This window comes from Eleutherodactylus coqui, chromosome 9, assembly GCF_035609145.1.
Source record: "Eleutherodactylus coqui strain aEleCoq1 chromosome 9, aEleCoq1.hap1, whole genome shotgun sequence".
In the NCBI taxonomy this organism is placed as follows: domain Eukaryota; kingdom Metazoa; phylum Chordata; class Amphibia; order Anura; family Eleutherodactylidae; genus Eleutherodactylus; species Eleutherodactylus coqui.
Window position 1 is genome coordinate 9,399,663 of NC_089845.1, and position 20,940 is coordinate 9,420,602.

General features: G+C 44.8%; 1 protein-coding gene across 1 annotated transcript in view; it reads right to left on the reverse strand.

Annotated features, from left to right (window-relative positions):
- Positions 1 to 20,940, reverse strand: part of SLC9A3 (solute carrier family 9 member A3) — a 285,255-nt gene that overhangs the window by 154,685 nt on the left and 109,630 nt on the right. Inside the window, exon 6 of the mRNA XM_066579077.1 lies at positions 3,327 to 3,504. Coding sequence (XP_066435174.1) covers positions 3,327 to 3,504 — 178 coding nt within the window. The remainder of the gene's footprint in view (positions 1 to 3,326; positions 3,505 to 20,940) is intronic.

Sequence of the window (20,940 nt, forward strand, 5' to 3'; positions counted from 1 at the left end):
AGTGGGGGATAGGGAATAACTTGTGTTTCTGGTACAACCCCTTTAAATGAACAAAGAGCGCAGCTTGCAGTACTATTTATTCTGTGTGAATAACAGAAGCAAGATGAAAGGTTATGACGACAGACATTAGCGGACGGGGGTCGGCCGCAGGAGTCCTGCACACGAGGAAGAGGGGAGGATAGCTATGGAGGGTTGGCTCGTACAGGACATCTGTGACATGAGCACAGATTGCCATGCACTGGCCGGATACATGAAGGTTTCTAGATTACTGCAAGCAGAGATCCTGAAAATAATAAATTAATACAGAATATACTGAAAACGCTTTGGCTCTATAAAGGATAAGTACTATTTGCTGATCCCGTAAGACCGCTTACATTCACTGGAATAGATGTCCCCCACATATCCTCATAGCTAATATCGGCGAGCGGTAGTACTACAGCATGTGTCCACATGTGTCGGTGGTACAATGAGAGCTCAGCTGTGATTGGTTGCTCGCTGCTACTGCTTGAGATCAGTTTGACTGCTCAGATTATGGCTGTTGATCCCGGTATGTTGGATCGCTATGGAGGAATCAGCAACGTAGTTTGTCCAGCATCATAACTTGCTCCTTTCTGTGGCGCATCTTGAGCCGCAACAGCAGCAATGCTTTCCGGGAACCAATCGCTGTTCATCCGGCAACAAAGCATCGTGCCGGCCGAGGGAAAGACTGAAGGATTTTGCTGTACAAAATGTAGAAAATTCAGGTCTGCCAAAAACGCTGTCGTTGGTGGTGAAACCCGCGCTACATCGCAGATAAACGAGTTGTGTTCCTTCTTTCCATAAAGGCGGCTTCAGCTGTTCTGGATCTCTGGGCAGAAGCTTTATTAGTGAAGCAAACACAATCCATGCTGAAGGAAGCGATTTTAAATGAACAAACGCCCACATTGAGTCCCGTTGGGGCCACGAAAAAAACAAAATACTCAGAAAAATGCGCAGACGTCACAGACTTTGTTACCCGGCCACTCGAGGAAGGAAACAAATGGAAGCAAGGCGATTTCTATTATCTTGAGATGCCAATGCTTCTTTTTGATTCCTCAATGTTTGACATTACTTCTTGCCCGTTCTTCACTGAAGATCTTACGTTGGCACATGCCAAATTGCAATGCTTTCCAGTGGACACATGCTGCAGTAATACCGGTGAAGCTTACCGCAGTCATTGTCAACTGAAGTTACCACGTAAATACATGAATATCGTCTTCAAGGTTTGTGGACCTACCACATGTATGTGGGCTCTGTCACACGGACAGAATTGGCCACTGCAGAAATCCACACGCCTAAATGCAGATCTTGATTTGGAATTGCGGGCAGATTTTGGACATTTTTAATTCTGTCGCTTCCTGTGTGAACGCTGCCTTAGTAGCCAGGAGAGGACAGATGGGGGCTAGTGTGAATGCAGAATCAAGCTACAGGAGGTTTGCTGGTAGCCCGCAAACATGGAAATCAGCAAGCAGCAGCAGAAACCTGCAAACCTGCCGGATGTTCCACTGGAACAATAAAGCATTTGGTTGTAAAAGTAAGTCTAGTCTTTAATTTTATTTAAGAGAGTTAAACCAAACTTAGGGCGCCCACCCACTGGCGTTTTTTTTCCCTGCGAAATTCGCAGCATTTTTTTCTCTGCAGGGGTCTATGGGACTTGTAATGTTAAAATCGCGATCGCGCAAAATCGCAATTTACCGCGAAATTGCGATTTTGCGCGATCGCGATTTTAACATTACAAGTCCCATAGACCCCTGCAGAGAAAAAAATGCTGCGAATTTTGCAGGCAAAAAAACGCCAGTGGGTGGGCGCCCTAAGAATGTCAATTAACCCCTTCCTGCCCCATAACATATATGTCATAGGTGGAAACGGGTTACCACAAGATACTGTGCATTTACAATATGTGGTTGGCGCAGCTGGCTGTGACCGATAGCTAGTATCAAACTACAATGGTGGGGATTGGCAAGAACACGGATTCCCGCTGTAACCATTTACATGTCTCAATCACTGTTGACTGCAGCATGTACAGCGTTAACAGAGAGAGGGAACTTCCTCTATGATGTCATCGGTCCTCTGCCATGAAATCGCAGAGGATTGATGGGTTGCCATGGTAACCAGAGGCTTAACAGTGGCCTCCATGTCTATCAATATAAATGAATAACAATAATATATTGCAGTAGAGCTATATGAGAATAATGTCGCAGGTTCAAGTCCCTTAAAGGGTCATAAAAAAGGTGAAAGAAATACAGATATTTTTTTAAAAAATCCTCGTTGAATAATAAAACCCCTTTTTGTACTTTTTTCTGTTTGGTTTAAAAAACTAAATTTATTTTCAAAATGACATAGGATTACTATTGCCACATCTGTAACGACCTGAACAATAAACTGACAACACTTTTATCCTACACAGAAAAAACTATTAAAAAAAAGAAAGAAAAAAAAAAAAAAGAAGAACAAAATGCTCTTGTTTATCGCACCTCCCAGAAAATGCAATAAACGTGATCAAAAAGCCAAAAGTGGCCCCAAAAAAACATTAACTTGTCAATAAAAAACAAGGCAGTACACCCCTCTGTTTATGGAAAAATAAAGTTATGGGTTTTTGATTCAGTGATTCAAAATTAAAAAATATACTCTTGGTACAAACTTTCAAGAATGTCTATTTCTTATTAAACTAATTTAATACAATATCAAATGGTAGCAAAACCCTCGACACAGCACAACCACTGGCTGGCCACTCAGGCATGTATTAGAGTATGGTAAGGCCCAGAAGGACAATCCATCAGTGCATTCAAAGGAGTTTTCTCACCTTTCTTTTTTTAAATATTAACCCTCTCCCCACCCCAAACAATAGTCTTTCCAATTAACTCCGTGTGGCGCTGGAGTGGGGCGCCATGACATGTGACACCACCGAGTCTTCTGGCTCTGGTGACAACCCATAAACAAGGCTCATGGGCTTCTTAGCTCAGGTTTTGGCGTGGTTATGGGAAGTCACTAAGAACAACCAGTTTTGGCGCCTCCTATTGGCTGTAGCGGTCACCTGTCTGCTGCAGCAAACGTGAAGAAAAGGGCAGAGAATATGAGTGGCGGAACAGTAAAGAGGTGAGTACTAATTTTCCCCTCCCCCCACAGCCACCACTGACACACATCTAAATATATCTAGCCAATAAAAAAGTAAGGAAGGACACATCCATACAGCAAGTGGATATGTCTGTCATTCTAAATATCACACTGGGAAGGATATAGCAGATGTGTTATCCAAGAAATAGATTGTTACATTTGTTGAATTTTTCCTCCCAAAACAAACTACTTACGCCAGAATTGCAGACAAGGAGAGCATCTCTGATGTCAGGTAGGACAGATAGGAGATAACGAAAACAAAGCCAGGCTCAATTATTCTCACATGCTTGGTGAATCGTGTGACCAGGCTAAGAAGGTACGCGAAAACAATGCCCACCAAGGTTCCTCCAATGCTCACCACAAAAAAAGACACTGCAAGGAGAAAGGAACACCATAAGTAACATCAAGATTCGAGAACCATTTATAAGAAGCGGCTAAGACTCATGAATGCACCATACATTTCATGTGTATTACAATTAGCCCTATGATTCTCATATCATTTTCAATTGACAGGTCTTATTTTGGCTCTAAACTGCCTGAAGATCACGTTTTTCAGTTGAGATACAGGTGCATTTTTGAGGCCCATATTCATAGAATCATAGAACAGTGGAGTTGGAAGGGTCATCGGGTCCTCTGGGGTCATTAGGTCCAACCCCCTGCTCAATGGAGGATCATTAAATCATCCCAGACAGATGTCTATCCGGCCTCTGAAGACTTCCGTAGAAGGAGAACTCACCACCTCCTGTGGCAACCTGTTCCACTCATTGATCTCCCCTTTCTAGCACATTATAGGTACTTTAGGTCCTTGCTGATTCTTTTATTCTTTCAGGTATCAAGATTCTCTTTTAGTGCATTACAGTTACCTTAGGTCCTGGTTGATTTCTTTCGTCTTTGACTATGCTCCAGTAGGCTGCTGAAACTCCTATGTTAACTTTAGTTTTTTTTACTTTTCTCTGTAGATATTACGTAACTTTGGGTATTCACACTTTCTGTCCACCTTCCAACCGCACTGTCTCTCAGCTCTTACTCCTTCTTGCTGCAACACCCCAGAGGGATTTCCCCGGAAACTTGACTACTGTGTAGAGCTGGGAGGGATAAGAGTTGGTTTGTCACAGTGCCACTTACCAGGCTCTGGTCCCTGAGGGATGACACGTAGCCAAGGCCAGAGCAGGACTTCAGGCCACCTTCGACACCCCTAGGGTAAGGAATGCTAATAAGCGGGATGATGGGGGTAGTAGCAGTTATCACTTGTGATGCCACTGTTCCCACTCACCGGTATGCTATGTGGTGGAGAAAAGAACACAGAGACTTGTGTATAGTACCTCGGGTCCCCAGGAACGGTTAGGGCCCGGTATAACTTTTACTTAAAGGATAAACTTTTACAACACAGGTATTCAGAGCAATGCAGGTACAATTCTCTTAAGTGCAAATAGACTAGAGCTCAAAGGTCAGGAAAGATACACAGGATAAAAACGGTCCTACAGTCCACGTTATCTGTACGGCACTGCTCCTGGATTGGGAACACTCCAGAGGAGGAAGGGGGGTAGTGGTCACTCCACAGACTCTCCAGCAGACAATTATTTAAAGGAAGGCTTAAACAATAAACACCCCACAAGGCAGGTGTGCGAGTGTGACTCAGTAGCGTACCTCTGTGCGGTGATCCTAACTTTGGACGTCCGGACAGGAAAAACCTGTAGTGTGAATTGGTACCTGTGCGATGGGCTCCTCTATACAGAACTATTAGAAGTGCCCTCTCTCTCTCTCAAGGATCTTGGGACTCACTCCATTCACATCCAAACTTCACATACTACGGGATATTGCTCCTCTTCCTCCATCTTCACCTACATGGACGCAGAAGGTGCTTCCATGTGGCTTTGTGTTAGCACTCTCTCAGTAGACAAGATGAAAGACCTCTTCCCACTCTCAAGCTCTCACATTTATACCTTTACTCATACCACATGACATGACAAACTGATACATCTACATGACTCACAGAAAAATAGGCCAGATACAAGATATGTACTATAGGAAATGCTCAATCGTCATTTGACCTGATAGCATGCAGCAAGCCAGATTGCTTTATAGAGGAGCAAAAATGTTCAGGTGCAGGTCAACTCAACTCAGCGTAGGGGAGGGGTGACTGCCAACAGACCCAGCCCGCACATTATAAACTGATACTAGGATGACTGCCATAGATATGTGGGCCACACATGCAGGGGTACAATCCGCACTGACAAAGCAGTGGATTGCCCTGCATTAAAAAGGCTGGCATGCCTGTGTGGGACACCTTTTTAATGCAGGGCAATCCAAAGTACCTGAACATTTTTGCTCCTCTATATAGCAATCTGGCTTGCTGCATGCTATCAGGTCAAACAGCGCTTGAGCATTTCCTGTAGTGTATATCTTGTATCGGGCCTCTTTTTCTGTGAGTTGTGTCTTTGAACATTTTTTCTCACCTGTGATTTTTTGACACATTTACATGCAGGCAATGATTTTATTACTGTTAACCTCTCAAGCAGAATCAAACAGGTGGGAACTTGAAGTGCCGTGAATAAAAACTCCTTTTATTGTATATCTGTGCATATAAAAATCACAGGTCCAGAGGACTAGTTTCAGCTCCTCATGAGCCTTGATCACCTCTTACAAATAACATTGCTAGCCTATTTAAATAGTGAAACTAGATAAAAACAACACCTGATTATTAACCCTTGGTTTCTTCTTTCAAAACACCTCTGACCCTGTTCCCTAAGGGTGGAAGTCATTTTGTTTGAAAAAAATCACTTAATCACAATTTTATGGATACACATAATGCACAATCTGTTAGAAAAGAGTTCTAGCCCAAAACACATGTCTATCAAAAAGATTATACTAGTATAGAACATTTGTCTTTATACAACAGTGGTAGATGGATTCCGTATTATTCAATAGCATACTTGTTATAAACGGCAATGAATTATTATTACCTGTTATTCCAGCGAATACTTATCTTAAATAGCCAAAACATGATTTTTTGTCTGTATTCTAAAGTTAGACCCAAATACTTCATTTCATGCAAAATTCATCAATATAAAACTCATTTGATAATATATAGTATAAGGAATATCTGGGCATATAGGCATATATTCATAATACATTTAGCTTTTTATAACTATAGGCATATGTTCGTTCATATTGCATTTTCATTTTATGTGAGTGTATTTATCCAATACCAGAGGTTGTTATATTCCTATTAAACATATGAACCATAATATCTTGTTAAGTGCATAATCTCTTATAACTTTGAAATTAAAGCAAATTTATTAAAAATAAATATTAATTCTAGTATATAGCGACATAACAATCAGCCTGCAACAAAAAAAAAAAAAAATTATTTTTTTTTATAGAGAAATATGCAACACAACCAAAACTGATATGTTACACATAGTTGCCTAATATGACAAAATAATTAATATATATACACAACAAATCAGCTTTGGAATTCAATCCCTTTGGATATCTGGTGTCCAGAGTTAGGATCCAGTAACCCTCCTGTTTTAGAACAGAAAACTTATCTACATGTTGTTTTCTTTTATTTTTACATTTAACCTTTTCAATGCCAAAGTAAGAGAAATTTGTCAGACTACCACCATGTTCTTCTAAAAAATGTCTTACAGCGCCAGAATGCTCGGCATTTTTATTTTTGATATTTCTGACATGCTCAGCTATTCGTGTTCTTAGTTTTCGTATTGTGCATCCGACGTAACATTTCTCAAGCTGTACATTTGATGACATATATGATATTGGTGGAGTTACAATTAATGTATTCTTTTATTGGGAATTCTTTCGTTTTGGAACTATTCTCTAAGGGGTTCCATTGTTTTGCCATATGGCAGGTGCTACATCTGGTGTGTCCACATTTTGCAAATCCCTTAAAGGGTAACCATGTACCTTTATTTTCTGTTTGTTCTAACAAGAAAAAACTCAGGGACAACATGTTCCCCAGATTCCTATTTTTTCTGGCTACAACCTTTATACCTTTATCGAGAATATCACTTGTGGTTTTATCTTGGCAGAGAACAGGAATGTATTTCTTAAATATTCTTTTTATAGCATTAAATTCCCTACTGTAAGCAGTGGAGAAGACTAAAAAAATCTGATCTTATGTGCTTCTCCTTTTTTCTGATTCATCTCTGTCTATTTTACTAATATTTTGATACTTTATAGAGATCACTTTTATTATACCCCCTTTCTGTGAGTCTATTGATAATTCCTTCTTCAGTTTCTTTATAATCTTTTTGTAGGGTACAAGCTCTGCGAGCTCGGATCATCTCACCAACCAGTATAGCTTTTTTTACATGGTTTGGATGTCCACTATCAGCGTGTAAGATAGTGTTGCCAGCTGTGGTTTTTCTATAGGACTTGAACTCTATTCTACCTGTCACATCATTGCCTTTTAGGACTAGATCTAAAAACGGAACCTCATCAATCCTCCCTTCTCCTGTGAACCTTAATCCCATATCATTATTATTGATATATTGGAAGAATTCTTTGATTTTTTTTTCTCTACTATCCATTATGGAATAATTATTCCAAATTATCACTGTCCTCTATGTAACGTGCATACCACACCATGCGGCCTTTAAAGAAATGAGGGAACTCAAAAAATTATCATCTAACAAAAATTTGGTGATTAGAAAATCAGACAAGGGTGGAAACATCACTGCCATGGATGCAAATTTTTATGCAATACAAATGAATTCCATCTTGTCCAATGAAAAAATTTATAGGAAATTACCTAATGATCCGACACAGGACTGTCTAAAAAAGTTGAAAGACCTTTTGAATATGGGACTCACATTAGGAGTCTTAGAAGAAAGAGACAGCGTTCCTGTGCCCAGAGAATCTTACATTAGCTATTTTTCATGGGCTACCCAAATTACATAAAAATGTATTTCCCCCGCCCTTTCGGCCCATAGTTGCAGGGATCGATTCACCCTGTGAACGTCTTAGCGCATGGGTGGATCGGTCCCTGCAACCGTTGGTCAAAAGGGTTCCTGGGTTTTTGCAAGGCAGTAAATCTGTCATGCAGCAGTTGAGCGAATTTTCATGGAACAATAATAACAGTTGGGTTCTGTGTGATGTAATAGATCTGTATTCGTGCATACCACACCATGCGGCACTGACATCTGTCAAATTTCATTTAAATAATTACAGTAATTATACTAAGGAACTAAAAGAGTTTATTTTATTGGCAGTTGATTTTTTATTAAAGCATAATTTTTTCACATTTAATAATTAATTTTTTTTACAGATATCGGGAGCCCCGATGGGCTCTCGTTTTTCTCCCACTATTGCAAATCTTACTATGAGTTATTGGGAGTCTTTGTTTATTTTTAGTGATAATAATCCGTTTGAGGGCCGCATGGTGTGGTATGCACGTTACATAGAGGACAGTGATAATTTGGAATAAGGATTCCATAATGGATAGTAGAGAAAAAAAAAAAAAAAATCAAAGAATTCTTCCAATATATCAATAATAATGATATGGGATTAAGGTTCACAGGAGAAGGGAGGATTGATGTGGTTCCGTTTTTAGATCTAGTGCTAAAAGGCAATGATGTGACAGGTAGAATAGAGTTCAAGTCCTATAGAAAAACCACAGCTGGCAACACTATCTTACACGCTGATAGTGGACATCCAAACCATGTAAAAAAAGCTATACTGGTTGGTGAGATGATCCGAGCTCGCAGAGCTTGTACCCTACAAAAAGATTATAAAGAAACTGAAGAAGGAATTATCAATAGACTCACAGAAAGGGGGTAGAATAAAAATTATCTCTATAAAGTATCAAAAAATATTAGTAAAATAGACAGAGATGAATTATTATTCAGAAAAAAGGAGAAGCATTCAAGATCAGATTTTTTAGTCTTCTCCACTGCTTACAGTAGGGAATTTAATGCTATAAAAAGAATATTTAAGAAATACATTCCTGTTCTCTGCCAAGATAAAACCACAAGTGATATTCTGGATAAAGGTATAAAGGTTGTAGCCAGAAAAATAGGAATCTGGGGAACATGTTGTGCCCAAGTTTTTTCTCGTTTGAACATACAGAAAATAAAGGTACATGGTTACTAAAGATGAGCGAACACCAAAATGTTCGGGTTCACGTTATTCGAAACGAACTTCCCGCGATGTTCGGGTGTTCGTTTCGAATAACGAACCCCATTGAAGTCAATGGGCGACCGGAACATTTTTGTATTTCGCCGATGCTCGCTAAGGTTTTCATGTGTGAAAATCTTGGCAATTCAAGAAAATGATGGGAACGACACAGCAAGTTCTCCTCTGCCACAGCTGTAACAGCTGTGGCAGAGAAGAACGATGTTAGCCCATTGAATTCAATGGAGCCGTCAATACAGCCGACTCCACTGAATGCAATGGGCTGCCGGCGATCGCGGGATGAATTGCCGGAAAGGGGTTAAATATATAAGCCCTTTCCTGCAATTCATCCAGAAATGTGTAAAAATAAAAAATATATATATACACTCACCTGGTGCCGGCAGACGGAGTTCAGCGCGGCAGGCTGCAGTTCTCCTGAACTGCTCTGAACAGCTGTGAGTAGTATTCAGCAGCCGGGGATTTAAAATCCCCGCCTGCTGAATAAGATGCCTCTGAATGGTCACAGCCTGACCAATCAGAGGCCAGCCCTCACTCACACCCATTCATGAATTCATGAATGGGTGAGTGAGGGCTGCCTCTGATTGGCTCAGGCAGCTCTCAATGGGCAAACATCGTTCTTCTCTGTCACAGCTGTTACAGCTGTGGCAGAGAAGAAGGATTTGTCTTCTATATGTTCTCAATGGGGTTGGCGCTGCTGCCGCCGGCCCCATTGAGCGCATATAGAAAAGATTTCTCAGGGAAGAAAGTTAAAGTAACCCGAACATCCCGAACACCCTAATATTCGCCCGAGCATCAAGCTCGGACGAGTACGTTCGCTCATCTCTAATGGTTACCCTTTAAGGGATTTGCAAAATGTGGACACACCAGATGTAGCACCTGCCATATGGCAAAACAATGTAACCCCTTAGAGAATAGTTCCAAAACTAAAGAATTCCCAATAAAAGAATACATTAATTGTAACTCCACCAATATCATATATGTCATCAAATGTACAGCTTGTGAGAAATGTTACGTCGGATGCACAATACGAAAACTAAGAACACGAATAGCTGAGCATGTCAGAAATATCAAAAATAAAAATGCCGAGCATTCTGGCGCTGTAAGACATTTTTTAGAAGAACATGGTGGTAGTCTGACAAATTTCTCTTACTTTGGCATTGAAAAGGTTAAATGTAAAAATAAAAGAAAACAACATGTAGATAAGTTTTCTGTTCTAAAACAGGAGGGTTACTGGATCCTAACTCTGGACACCAGATATCCAAAGGGATTGAATTCCAAAGCTGATTTGTTGTGTATATATATTAATTATTTTGTCATATTAGGCAACTATGTGTAACATATCAGTTTTGGTTGTGTTGCATATTTCTCTATAAAAAAAAATAATTTTTTTTTTTTGTTGCAGGCTGATTGTCGCTATATACTAGAATTAATATTTATTTTTAATAAATTTGGTTTAATTTCAAAGTTATAAGAGATTATGCACTTAACAAGATATTATGGTTCATATGTTTAATAGGAATATAACAACCTCTGGTATTGGATAAATACACTCACAAAGTGAAAATGCAATATGAATAGAGATGAGCGAGCACCAAAATGCTCGGGTGCTCTTTACTCAAGACGAAATTTTCGCGATGCTCGAGGGTTCATTTCGAGTAACGAACCCCATTGAGGTCAATGGGCGACCCAAGCATTTTTGTATATCGCCGATGCTCGCTAAGGTTTTCATTTGTGAAAATCTGGGCAATTCAAGAAAGTGATGGGAACGACACAGCAACGGATAGGGCAGGCGAGGGGCTACATGTTGGGCTGCATCTCAAGTTCACAGGTCCCACTATTAAGCCACAATAGCAGCAAGAGTGCCCCCCCCCAAACAACTTTTACATCTGAAAAGCCCTCATTAGCAATGCATACCTTAGCTAAGCACCACACTACCTCCAACAAAGCACAATCACTGCCTGCATGACACTCCGCTGCCACTTCTCCTGGGTTACATGCTGCCAAATCCCCCCCTCCCCCACGACCCAGTGTCCACAGCGCACACCAAACTGTCCCTGCCCAGCCTTCAGCTGCCCTCATGCCACGCCACCCTCATGTCTATTAATAAGTGCGTCTGCCACAGGAAAAGCAGGCACACACTGCAGAGGGTTGGCACGGCTAGGCAGAGACCCTCTTTAAAAGTGGCGGGGCGATAGCCCACAATGCTGTACAGAAGCAATGAGAAATCCAATCCTGTGCCACCTCCATCTGGAGCTGCACACGTGGGCATAGCAATGGGGAACCTATGTGCCACACACTATTCATTCTGTCAAGGTGTCTGCATGCCCCAGTCAGACTGCGTTTTTTTATATATAGTCACAGGCAGGTACAACTCCGCAATGGGAATTCCGTGTGCACCCACAGCATGGGTGGCTCCCTGGAACCCACCGGCGGTACATAAAAATATCCCATTGCATTGCCCATCACAGCTGAGGTAATGTCATGTTTAATGCAGGTCGGCTTCGGCCCACACTGCATGCCCCAGTCAGACTGGGGTTCTTTAGAAGTGGAAACAGATGCATTTACAACTCCCTGTGGACCCACAGCATGGGTGGCTCCCTGGAACCCACCGGCGGTACATAAATATATCCCATTGCATTGCCCATCACAGCTGAGGTAGTAATGTTGTGCTTAATGCAGGTGGGCTTCGGCCCACACTGCATGCCCCAGTCAGACTGGGGTTCTTTAGAAGTGGAAACAGATGCATTTACAACTCCCTGTGGACCCACAGCATGGGTGGCTCCCTGGAACCAACCGGCGGTACATAAAAATATCCCATTGCATTGCCCATCACAGCTGATGTTATGTCAGCTGTAATGCAGGTGGGCCAAAAATTTATTGGATTACACTGTAGGCGAGGGCCCACAAAAATTGGTGTACCAACAGTACTAATGTACGTCAGAAAAATTGCCCATGCCCAACCGAGAGGGCAGGTGAAACCCATTAATGGCTTTGGTTAATGTGGCTTAATTGGTAACTAGGCCTGGAGGCAGCCCAGTTAAAATAAAAATTGGTTGAGGTGAAAGTTTCAACGCTTTAATGAGCATTGAAACGTATAAAAATTGTTTAGAAAAATTATATGACTGAGCCTTGTGGGCCTAAGAAAAATTGCCCGTTCGGCGTGATTACGTGAGGTTTCAGGAGGAGGAGCAGGAGGAGGAGGATGAATATTATACACAGATTGATGAAGCAAAAAGGTCCCCGTTTTGGATGGTGATAGAGAACGATGCTTCCATCCGCGGGTGCAGCCTACGTATTGCTTAGGTATCGCTGCTGTCCGCTGGTGGAGAAGAGAAGTCTGGTGAAATCCAGGCTTTGTTCATCTTGAGGAGTGTAAGCCTGTCGGCACTGTCGGTTGACAGGTGGGTATGCTTATCCGTGATGATTCCCCCAGCCACACTAAACACACTCTCTGACAAGACGCTAGCCGCAGGACAAGCAAGCACCTCCAGGGCATACAGCGCGAGCTCAGGCCACGTGTCCAGCTTCAACACCCAGTAGTTGTAGGGGGCAGAGGCGTCACCGAGGACGGTGCTGCAATCGGCTACGTACTCCCTCACCATCCTTTTACAGTGCTCCCGCCAACTCAGCCTTGACTGGGGACCGGTGACACAGTCTTGCTGGGGAGCCATAAAGCTGTCAAAGGCCTTAGAGAGTGTTGGCCTGCCTGTGCTGTACATGCTGCCTGATCTCTGCACCTCCCCTGCTATCTGGGCCGCGGAAATGCGCCTTCGGCCACTAGCGCTGTCGGATGGGAAGTTTACCATCAGTTTGTCCACCAGCGCCCTGTGGTATAGCATCATTCTCGAACCCCTTTCCTCTTCGGGAATGAGAGTGCAAAGGCTCTCCTTATACCGTGGATCGAGCAGTGTGTACACCCAGTAATCCGTAGTGGCCAGAATGCGTGTAACGCGAGGGTCACGAGAAAGGCATCCTAACATGAAGTCAGGCATGTGTGCCATGGTACCTGTACGCAACACATGGCTGTCCTCACTCGGAAGATCACTTTCAGGATCCTCCTCCTCCTCCTCTGGCCATACACGCTGAAAGGATGACAGGCAAGCTGCATCTGTACCCTCAGCAGTGGGCCAAGCTGTCTCTTCCCCCTCCTCCTCATGCTCCTCCCCCTCCTCCTCATCCTCCTCCTCTGGCCATACACGCTGAAAGGATGACAGGCAAGCAGCATCTGTCCCCTCAGCAGTGGGCCAAGCTGTCTCTTCCCCCTCCTCCTCATGCTCCTCCCCCTCCTCCTCAACGCACTGAGATATAGACATGAGGTTGCTCTGACTATCCAGCGACATACTGTCTTCCCCCGCCTCCGTTTCTGATTCCAAAGCGTCTGCCTTTATGCTTTGCAGGGAACTTGTCAAGAGGCATAGCAGAGGAATGGTGACGCTAATGATTGCAGCATCCCCGCTCACCATCTGGGTAGACTCCTCAAATTTTCCAAGGACCTGGCAGATGGCTGCCAACCAGGCCCACTCTTCTGTAAATAATTGAGGAGGCCGACTCCCACTGCGCCGCGCAAGTTGGAGTTGGTATTCCACTATAGCTCTACGCTGCTCATAGAGTCTGGCCAACATGTGGAGCGTAGAGTTCCACTGTGTGGGCACGTCGCACAGCAGTCGGTGCACTGGCAGATTAAACCGATGTTGCAGGGTCCGCAGGGTGGCAGCGTGCGTGTGGGATTTGCGGAAATGTGCGCAGAGCTGGCGCACCTTTCCGAGCAGGTATGACAAGTGGGGGTAGCTTTTCAGAAAGCGCTGAACCACCAAATTAAAGACATGGGCCAGGCATGGCACGTGCGTGAGGCTGCCGAGCTGCAGAGCCGCCACCAGGTTACGGCCGTTGTCACACACGACCATGCCCGGTTGGAGGCTCAGCGGCGCAAGCCAGCGGTCGGTCTGCTCTGTCAGACCCTGCAGCAGTTCGTGGGCCGTGTGCCTCTTCTCTCCTAAGCTGAGTAGTTTCAGCACGGCCTGCTGACGCTTGCCCACCACTGTGCTGCCATGCCGCGTGACACCGACTGCTGGCGACGTGCTGCTGGCACATCTTGATTGCGAGACAGAGGTTGCGTAGGAGGAGGAGGAAGGTGCTTTAGTGGAGGAAGCATACACCCCTGCAGATACCACCACCGAGCTGGGGCACGCAATTCGGGGGGTGGGTAGGACGTGAGCGGTCCTAGGCTCTGACTCTGTCCCAGCCTCCACTAAATTCACCCAATGTGCCGTCAGGGAGATATAGTGGCCCTGCCCGCCTGTGCTTGTCCACGTGTCTGTTGTTAAGTGGACCTTGGCAGTAACCGCGTTGGTGAGGGCGCGTACAATGTTGCGGGAGACGTGGTCGTGCAGGCCTGGGACGGCACATTGGGAAAAGTAGTGGCGACTGGGAACCGAGTAGCGCGGGGCCGCCGCCGCCGCCATCATGCTTTTGAAAGCCTCCGTTTCCACAAGCCTATACGGCAGCATCTCTAGGCTGATCAATTTTGCAATGTGCACGTTTAACGCTTGAGCGTGCGGGTGCGTGGCGTCGTACTTGCGCTTGCGCTCAAACTGTGGCGCTAGCGACGTCTGGATGCTACGCTGAGAGACATTGCTGGATGGGGCCGAGGACAGCGGAGGTGAGGGTGTGGGTGCAGGCCAGGAGACGGTACTGCCTGTGTCCTCAGAGGGGGGTTGGATCTCAGTGGCAGGTTGGGGCACAGGGGGAGAGGCAGTGGTGCAAACCAGAGGCGGTGAACGGGCATCGTCCCACCTTGTGGGGTGCTTGGCCATCATATGCCTGCGCATGCTGGTGGTGGTGAGGCTGGTGGCTCCCCAGCTGATCTTGGCGCGACAAAGGTTGCACACCACTGTTCGTCGGTCATCAGGCGTCTCTGTGAAAAACTGCCACACCGTAGAGCACCTTGACCTCTGCAGGGTGGCATGGCGCGAGGGGGCGCTTTGGGAACCAGTTGGTGGATTATTCGGTCTGGCCCTGCCTCTACCCCTGGCCACCGCAGTGGCTCGGCCTGTGCCCACACCCTGACTTGGGCCTCCGCGTCCTCGCCCGCGTCCACGTCCTATAGGCCTACCCCTACCCCTCAGCATGGTGTATTAGCAGTAGTGCAGAAACAGAATGCTGTAATTAAATGTGCCGCTTATTGGCCTGTGGTTGGAGGCGGACTTCGCTTACGGAATGCCAGGAAATAATTTGGCGCAAGCCTGCTTTAACACTTAGCTGGCTGCGTATTTATTTGTAGAACTACTACACCCAGCACACACAGACCCAGAACACTGAGCACAGTGACAGGCAGGCCAAATAGATTTTTTCCAAATATTTTTTTCTAAAGGACCACTGCGTATATTCAATCTAATATGTCTTCTGGCCCTGCCTACACAATTCTATCCCTGGAGTATTACTGCAGGGCGCAATGCTCTGCACGGCCGATATACCAAAAATAAAAAAATGTGCAACACTGCTAAAAGCAGCCTCCACACTACTGCACACTGTTAGATGTGGCCCTAAGAAGGACCGTTGGGGTTCTTGAAGCCTACACTAACTCCTAACGCTCTCCCTACAGCAGCTCCAACACGATAGCACTGTCCCTCAGCTATCTCACAACGCATCTGAGGCGAGCCGTGGGAGGGGCCGATTTTTATACTCGGGTGACACCTGATCTCGCCAGCCACTCACTGCAGGGGGGTGGTATAGGGCTTGAACGTCACAGGGGGAAGTTGTAATGCCTTCCCTGTCTTTCAATTGGCCAGAAAAGCGCGCTAACGTCTCAGAGAGGAAAGTGAAAGTAACCCGAACAACGCGTGGTACTCGTCACGAGTAACGAGCATCCCGAACACGCTAATACTCGAACGAATATCAAGCTCGGACGGCTACGTTCGCTCATCTCTAAATATGAACGAACATATGCCTATAGTTATAAAAAGCTAAATGTATTATGAATATATGCCTATATGCCCAGATATTCCTTATACTATATATTATCAAATGAGTTTTATATTGATGAATTTTGCATGAAATGAAGTATTTGGGTCTAACTTTAGAATACAGACAAAAAATCATGTTTTGGCTATTTAAGATAAGTATTCGCTGGAATAACAGGTAATAATAATTCATTGCCGTTTATAACAAGTATGCTATTGAATAATATGGAATCCATCTACCACTGTTGTATAAAGACAAATGTTCTATACTAGTATAATCTTTTTGATAGACATGTGTTTTGGGCTAGAACTCTTTTCTAACAGATTGTGCATTATGTGTATCCATAAAATTGTGATTAAGTGATTTTTTTCAAACAAAATGACTTCCACCCTTAGGGAACAGGGTCAGAGGTGTTTTGAAAGAAGAAACCAAGGGTTAATAATCAGGTGTTGTTTTTATCTAGTTTCACTATTTAAATAGGCTAGCAATGTTATTTGTAAGAGGTGATCAATAAAATTACAATAAAAGATTACAATAAAAGGAGTTTTTATTCACGGCACTTCAAGTTCCCACCTGTTTGATTCTGCTTTACATATAAATACCTCCGGATCCAGTGGTTAATAAAGTATGGGAGTATACTCCTACATGTGAAATATATGCTGCAAGCTGAAGTGGATAAGACGAGGTGAGACTTTTTTTGCTGCTTTACAAATGTTGTAACCTCTCAAGCGCTGCAGCTGTGCAACACACACACTGGATATAACAGGACAAGCTTTGCACAGTACATCTACATAAGACAGACATGTATGACATCTATGGAGGGGAACAGGATGGTCCATCCTCCTTCTCTGGTCTTTGCTGCTCTCCTCCTATAGAACTCTCTCTGGACTTGTTAGAACTCCCTAGATTACCACACCCCTCTATTTTATACCAACTACTCTCAACCAACCCGTGCAGAGGATCTATCTACCAATTACAGGCTGTCTATCTCCTGATTGCCTGACTCATGCCTATAGTTTAGGTTGAGCTTTTCAGAGCCAAGTGTGGCTGGCCAACAATAAATTAACATTTTATAAAGTAACATACATATTTATTAGATTTCACATTTAATTATGGAATGTGCAGTCCTTACACGTTATACACATTCCCAGAATCTTTAACCATTCTTCATAGGACATGATTAGCAGACCGCTCATGGACAAGTCCCACTCCAATCATTAGTCTATCGACCTGAACTCACAGCATATATCCGTAGGGCCAGAAGTGGATTCAAGAGATATGGGAGATATAAAGGAAGGTCTTATTCTTCTCCTGTCATCACGTTTGAGCCCCATAAACTACAATATGGGGCTCAAAGCAGAGGGAACAGGGAGCCAGTATTATTGTATCTTGTCACCACCGGAAGTGTGGCTGGTGACAAGATACTGGCTGCTTGACAGCCTGGCCACAACCCCAGTTTTTAATTGGCTGCAGGGCTGCCTCGCCCTGCTCGGGCTCTCAGGTCCTGGCAGTGCCTAACAGCGGCTTCCCCTGCAGAAAGCGCAGGGTGACAGTGAGGAAGGGGACGGGAGGGCTGCAGGGGAGTGGGGACACTGCAGTATGACAGCCCGATGCCGTGCTGCCACTCCCCCACTCTCCGCCGCTGCTCTCTACTCCTAGGTGTGCTGCAAGTGCAGGAAGACCAGCACAGAAGGCGCTGTCACGACCAGATACAAAGCTGCTGTGTCGGCGGGGAAGCTGCAGCGGACACTGAGGAAGCGGCAGCGGTTTGGCATTCGACACTGTACACAGAGAATGGGGACAGGGAAGATGTGGGGAAAGCTGGAGGGGAGCGGGCACACTGCTGTAAGACTACCCGATGCCGCTCCCTCACTGTCCGCCACCTCTCTCTGCTCCCACGTATGCTGCCAGTGCAGGCGGGGGCCATCAGGGACGCCGCTGTCACCGCCAGATAAAAAAAAAAAGAAGAAGCCACTGTGCCGCAGGGGAAGCCACTATCAGTCACTGCCAGGACCTGAGAGCCCGAGCAGGGGGAGGCAGCCCTGCAGCCAATTAAAAACTGGGGTTGTGCCCAGGCTGTCAAGCAGCCTGTATCTTGTCACCACCCACACTTCTGGTAGTGACAAGGTACAATAATACCCGGGGAGCCTAAGGAGCTGTGTTGTATATTCAGCAGCCGCCCCATTTCAGTCCTGCGTTCCTGTGAAGTCACACCGTGTGGCTCTGTACGCATCTCCCATTCAGCTCCAAGTATGAAACACACCTCCACAGACTCCCTGCTCCATCACTTTCGTGCCCCATAATGTAGTTTAAGCGACTCAGGCCTGATAACAGGGGCCTTTAACCCCTTAGTGACCAAGCCTGTTTGTGCCTCAATGACCAGGCCAAATTTTGGAAATCTGACATTCTTTTACATAGAATAACTCCGTAAAGGTTTTGCAGATCCCAGTGATTCTGACAGTGTTTTTTCACCACATGTTGTACTTTATTTATCTGGTAAAGATAGACTGATAGAATTTGTGTATATTTATAAAAGGACCAAAATTGGAAATTTTTTTAAAAAAATGATCATTTTTTCACATTTTCAATTGTAATAAATCAAATATGTACAAACATACCGTACAAATTTTTGCTAAGATATATTTCCATCCGTTTACTTTATTCTGGACGCACATTTGAAAAGCTTTCGTTTTGTTTTTTAACCATTTAGGAGCCGTACAAATTTAACATTGATTATCAATATTTTGAGGAACACTTTGTTTTCCTGCACCAAGCCAAGATTGCAAAGGCTCATAGGTGTCAGAATGATGGAGACCCCCACAAATGACCCCATTGTAAAAACTACACCCAGATCAGCAGGGGACAGCACGGAGGACCGGGGTGAGTAATCTCAACTGCCCCCATGGATCCGATCCATGAGGACAGCTGAATCTCTAACTTTTTAAAAACTTTTTCTTCATTTTAATGCGAATGGCGCCGATCGCATTGCCAGGGGGGAGGGGGGGGGACGGACTTTCTTTGGAGAGATCTATAGCAAAACCCCAGAAACCATGCCAAACCAATAGCTTGCTACAACTGAAAATACACCACTGACCCAAAACACAGCCAATAAGTGAAAAACCGAGGCAAAAAAATAACACTGTTTGCATGGAGTTTCAGAATTCTTTTTTGATCCACAAATTTGACCATGATGTTTTGACAAGATGTGATACCTGCAGACATGGAGGCTCTAGTACCCTGTGGTACTGCCTCTAGCTTGGATACAAGATGTGATACAGGCAGACATGGAGGCTCTAGTACCCTGTTGTACTGTCTCTAACATAGATATAAGATGTGAAACGGGTGGGAATGGAGGCTCTAGTACCCTTTTGGGCAGACTCTAACTTGGATACAAGATGTGATATGGGCGAGAATGTTGGCTCTAGTACCCTGTTGTACTGTCTCTAGCTTGGATACAAGATGTGATACCTGTGGACATGGAGGCTCTAGTACCCTTTTGGGCAGCCTCTGGCTTGGATACAAGATGTGATACAGGTGGGCATGAAGGCTCTAGTACCCTGTTGTACTGCCTCTAACATAGATATAAGAGGCGATACGGGTGGGCATGGAGGCTCTAGTGCCCTTTTGGGCAGCCTCTGGCTTGGATACAAGATGCAATACTGGTGGGTACATAGGATCTAGTACCCTGTTGTACCACCTCTAGCTTGGATACAGAATGTGATACGAGTGGGAATGTAGGCTCTTATACCTTGTTGTACCGTTTCTACAATGAATGCAAGATGTGATGCGCCCAGGCATGGAGGCTCTAGTACCTTGTTGGGCTGCCTCTTGCTTGGATACAAGATGTGATACAGGCAGGATAGAGGCACACAGGTTCCATATGGTTTCCTGCAGCATATTGCTCCACATTTGCTGTAACTGAGCTTCTATCGAAGTTGCTATCCCAGATGGTCCCATACATGTTCTATTGGTGATAAATCTGATGACCGGCCACTGAAGTGTGACAATGCTGTAGGGACATTCCTGTGACCCCCTTGTGTGTGCTGCTGAGCATTATCCTGCTGGAAGCCGCCATGAGAGGAACACATGTGGCTGCTGGATGTCCTAAACATATAGCTGAGCTGTCATTGTCCCTCGTACCAAAACGGGTGATTGTCATATGACAAGACCATCACACCAGCAATCGGGGCAGTGTGTCACTCCACAGGAAAGGTAGGATTGAGGCGCTCAACGCTAGATCTCCAGACACGAACATGGCCCTAGTCAGTGCCCATAAGACAAATATCCTTCAGCCAAACGCCTGCAAACTGTTCAGATAAACACAGGGGTTTAATGATGCACCACCTTCTTTGGATGGCAGACAATGGAACAGTTGGAGCTGCTGGTGCTTGTCAGATGATCCTCTCTACTGGTGGTCTATCAGGGGCGTCCTAAGCCCGGTCGCCTTGTGTGCCCTCACATATCCAGTGGCCCCAATGCCTCCTAGCAGTCTGACCCCAATGGCCCAGGTGGCCTGAAATTCATCAATACGACCATCCAGCATCTCACATCCCAATAATGCGCCCCTCTCAGACTCTGGTAATGGGGTGAAATCTCTTCACTGCATTGTAGAGGCACTAGTTGTCAACAAGCTCTACACAAGCGGAAGAAGAGGTCACTACACACAAGGAGCCTCCAAGAGCCTCTATAGGC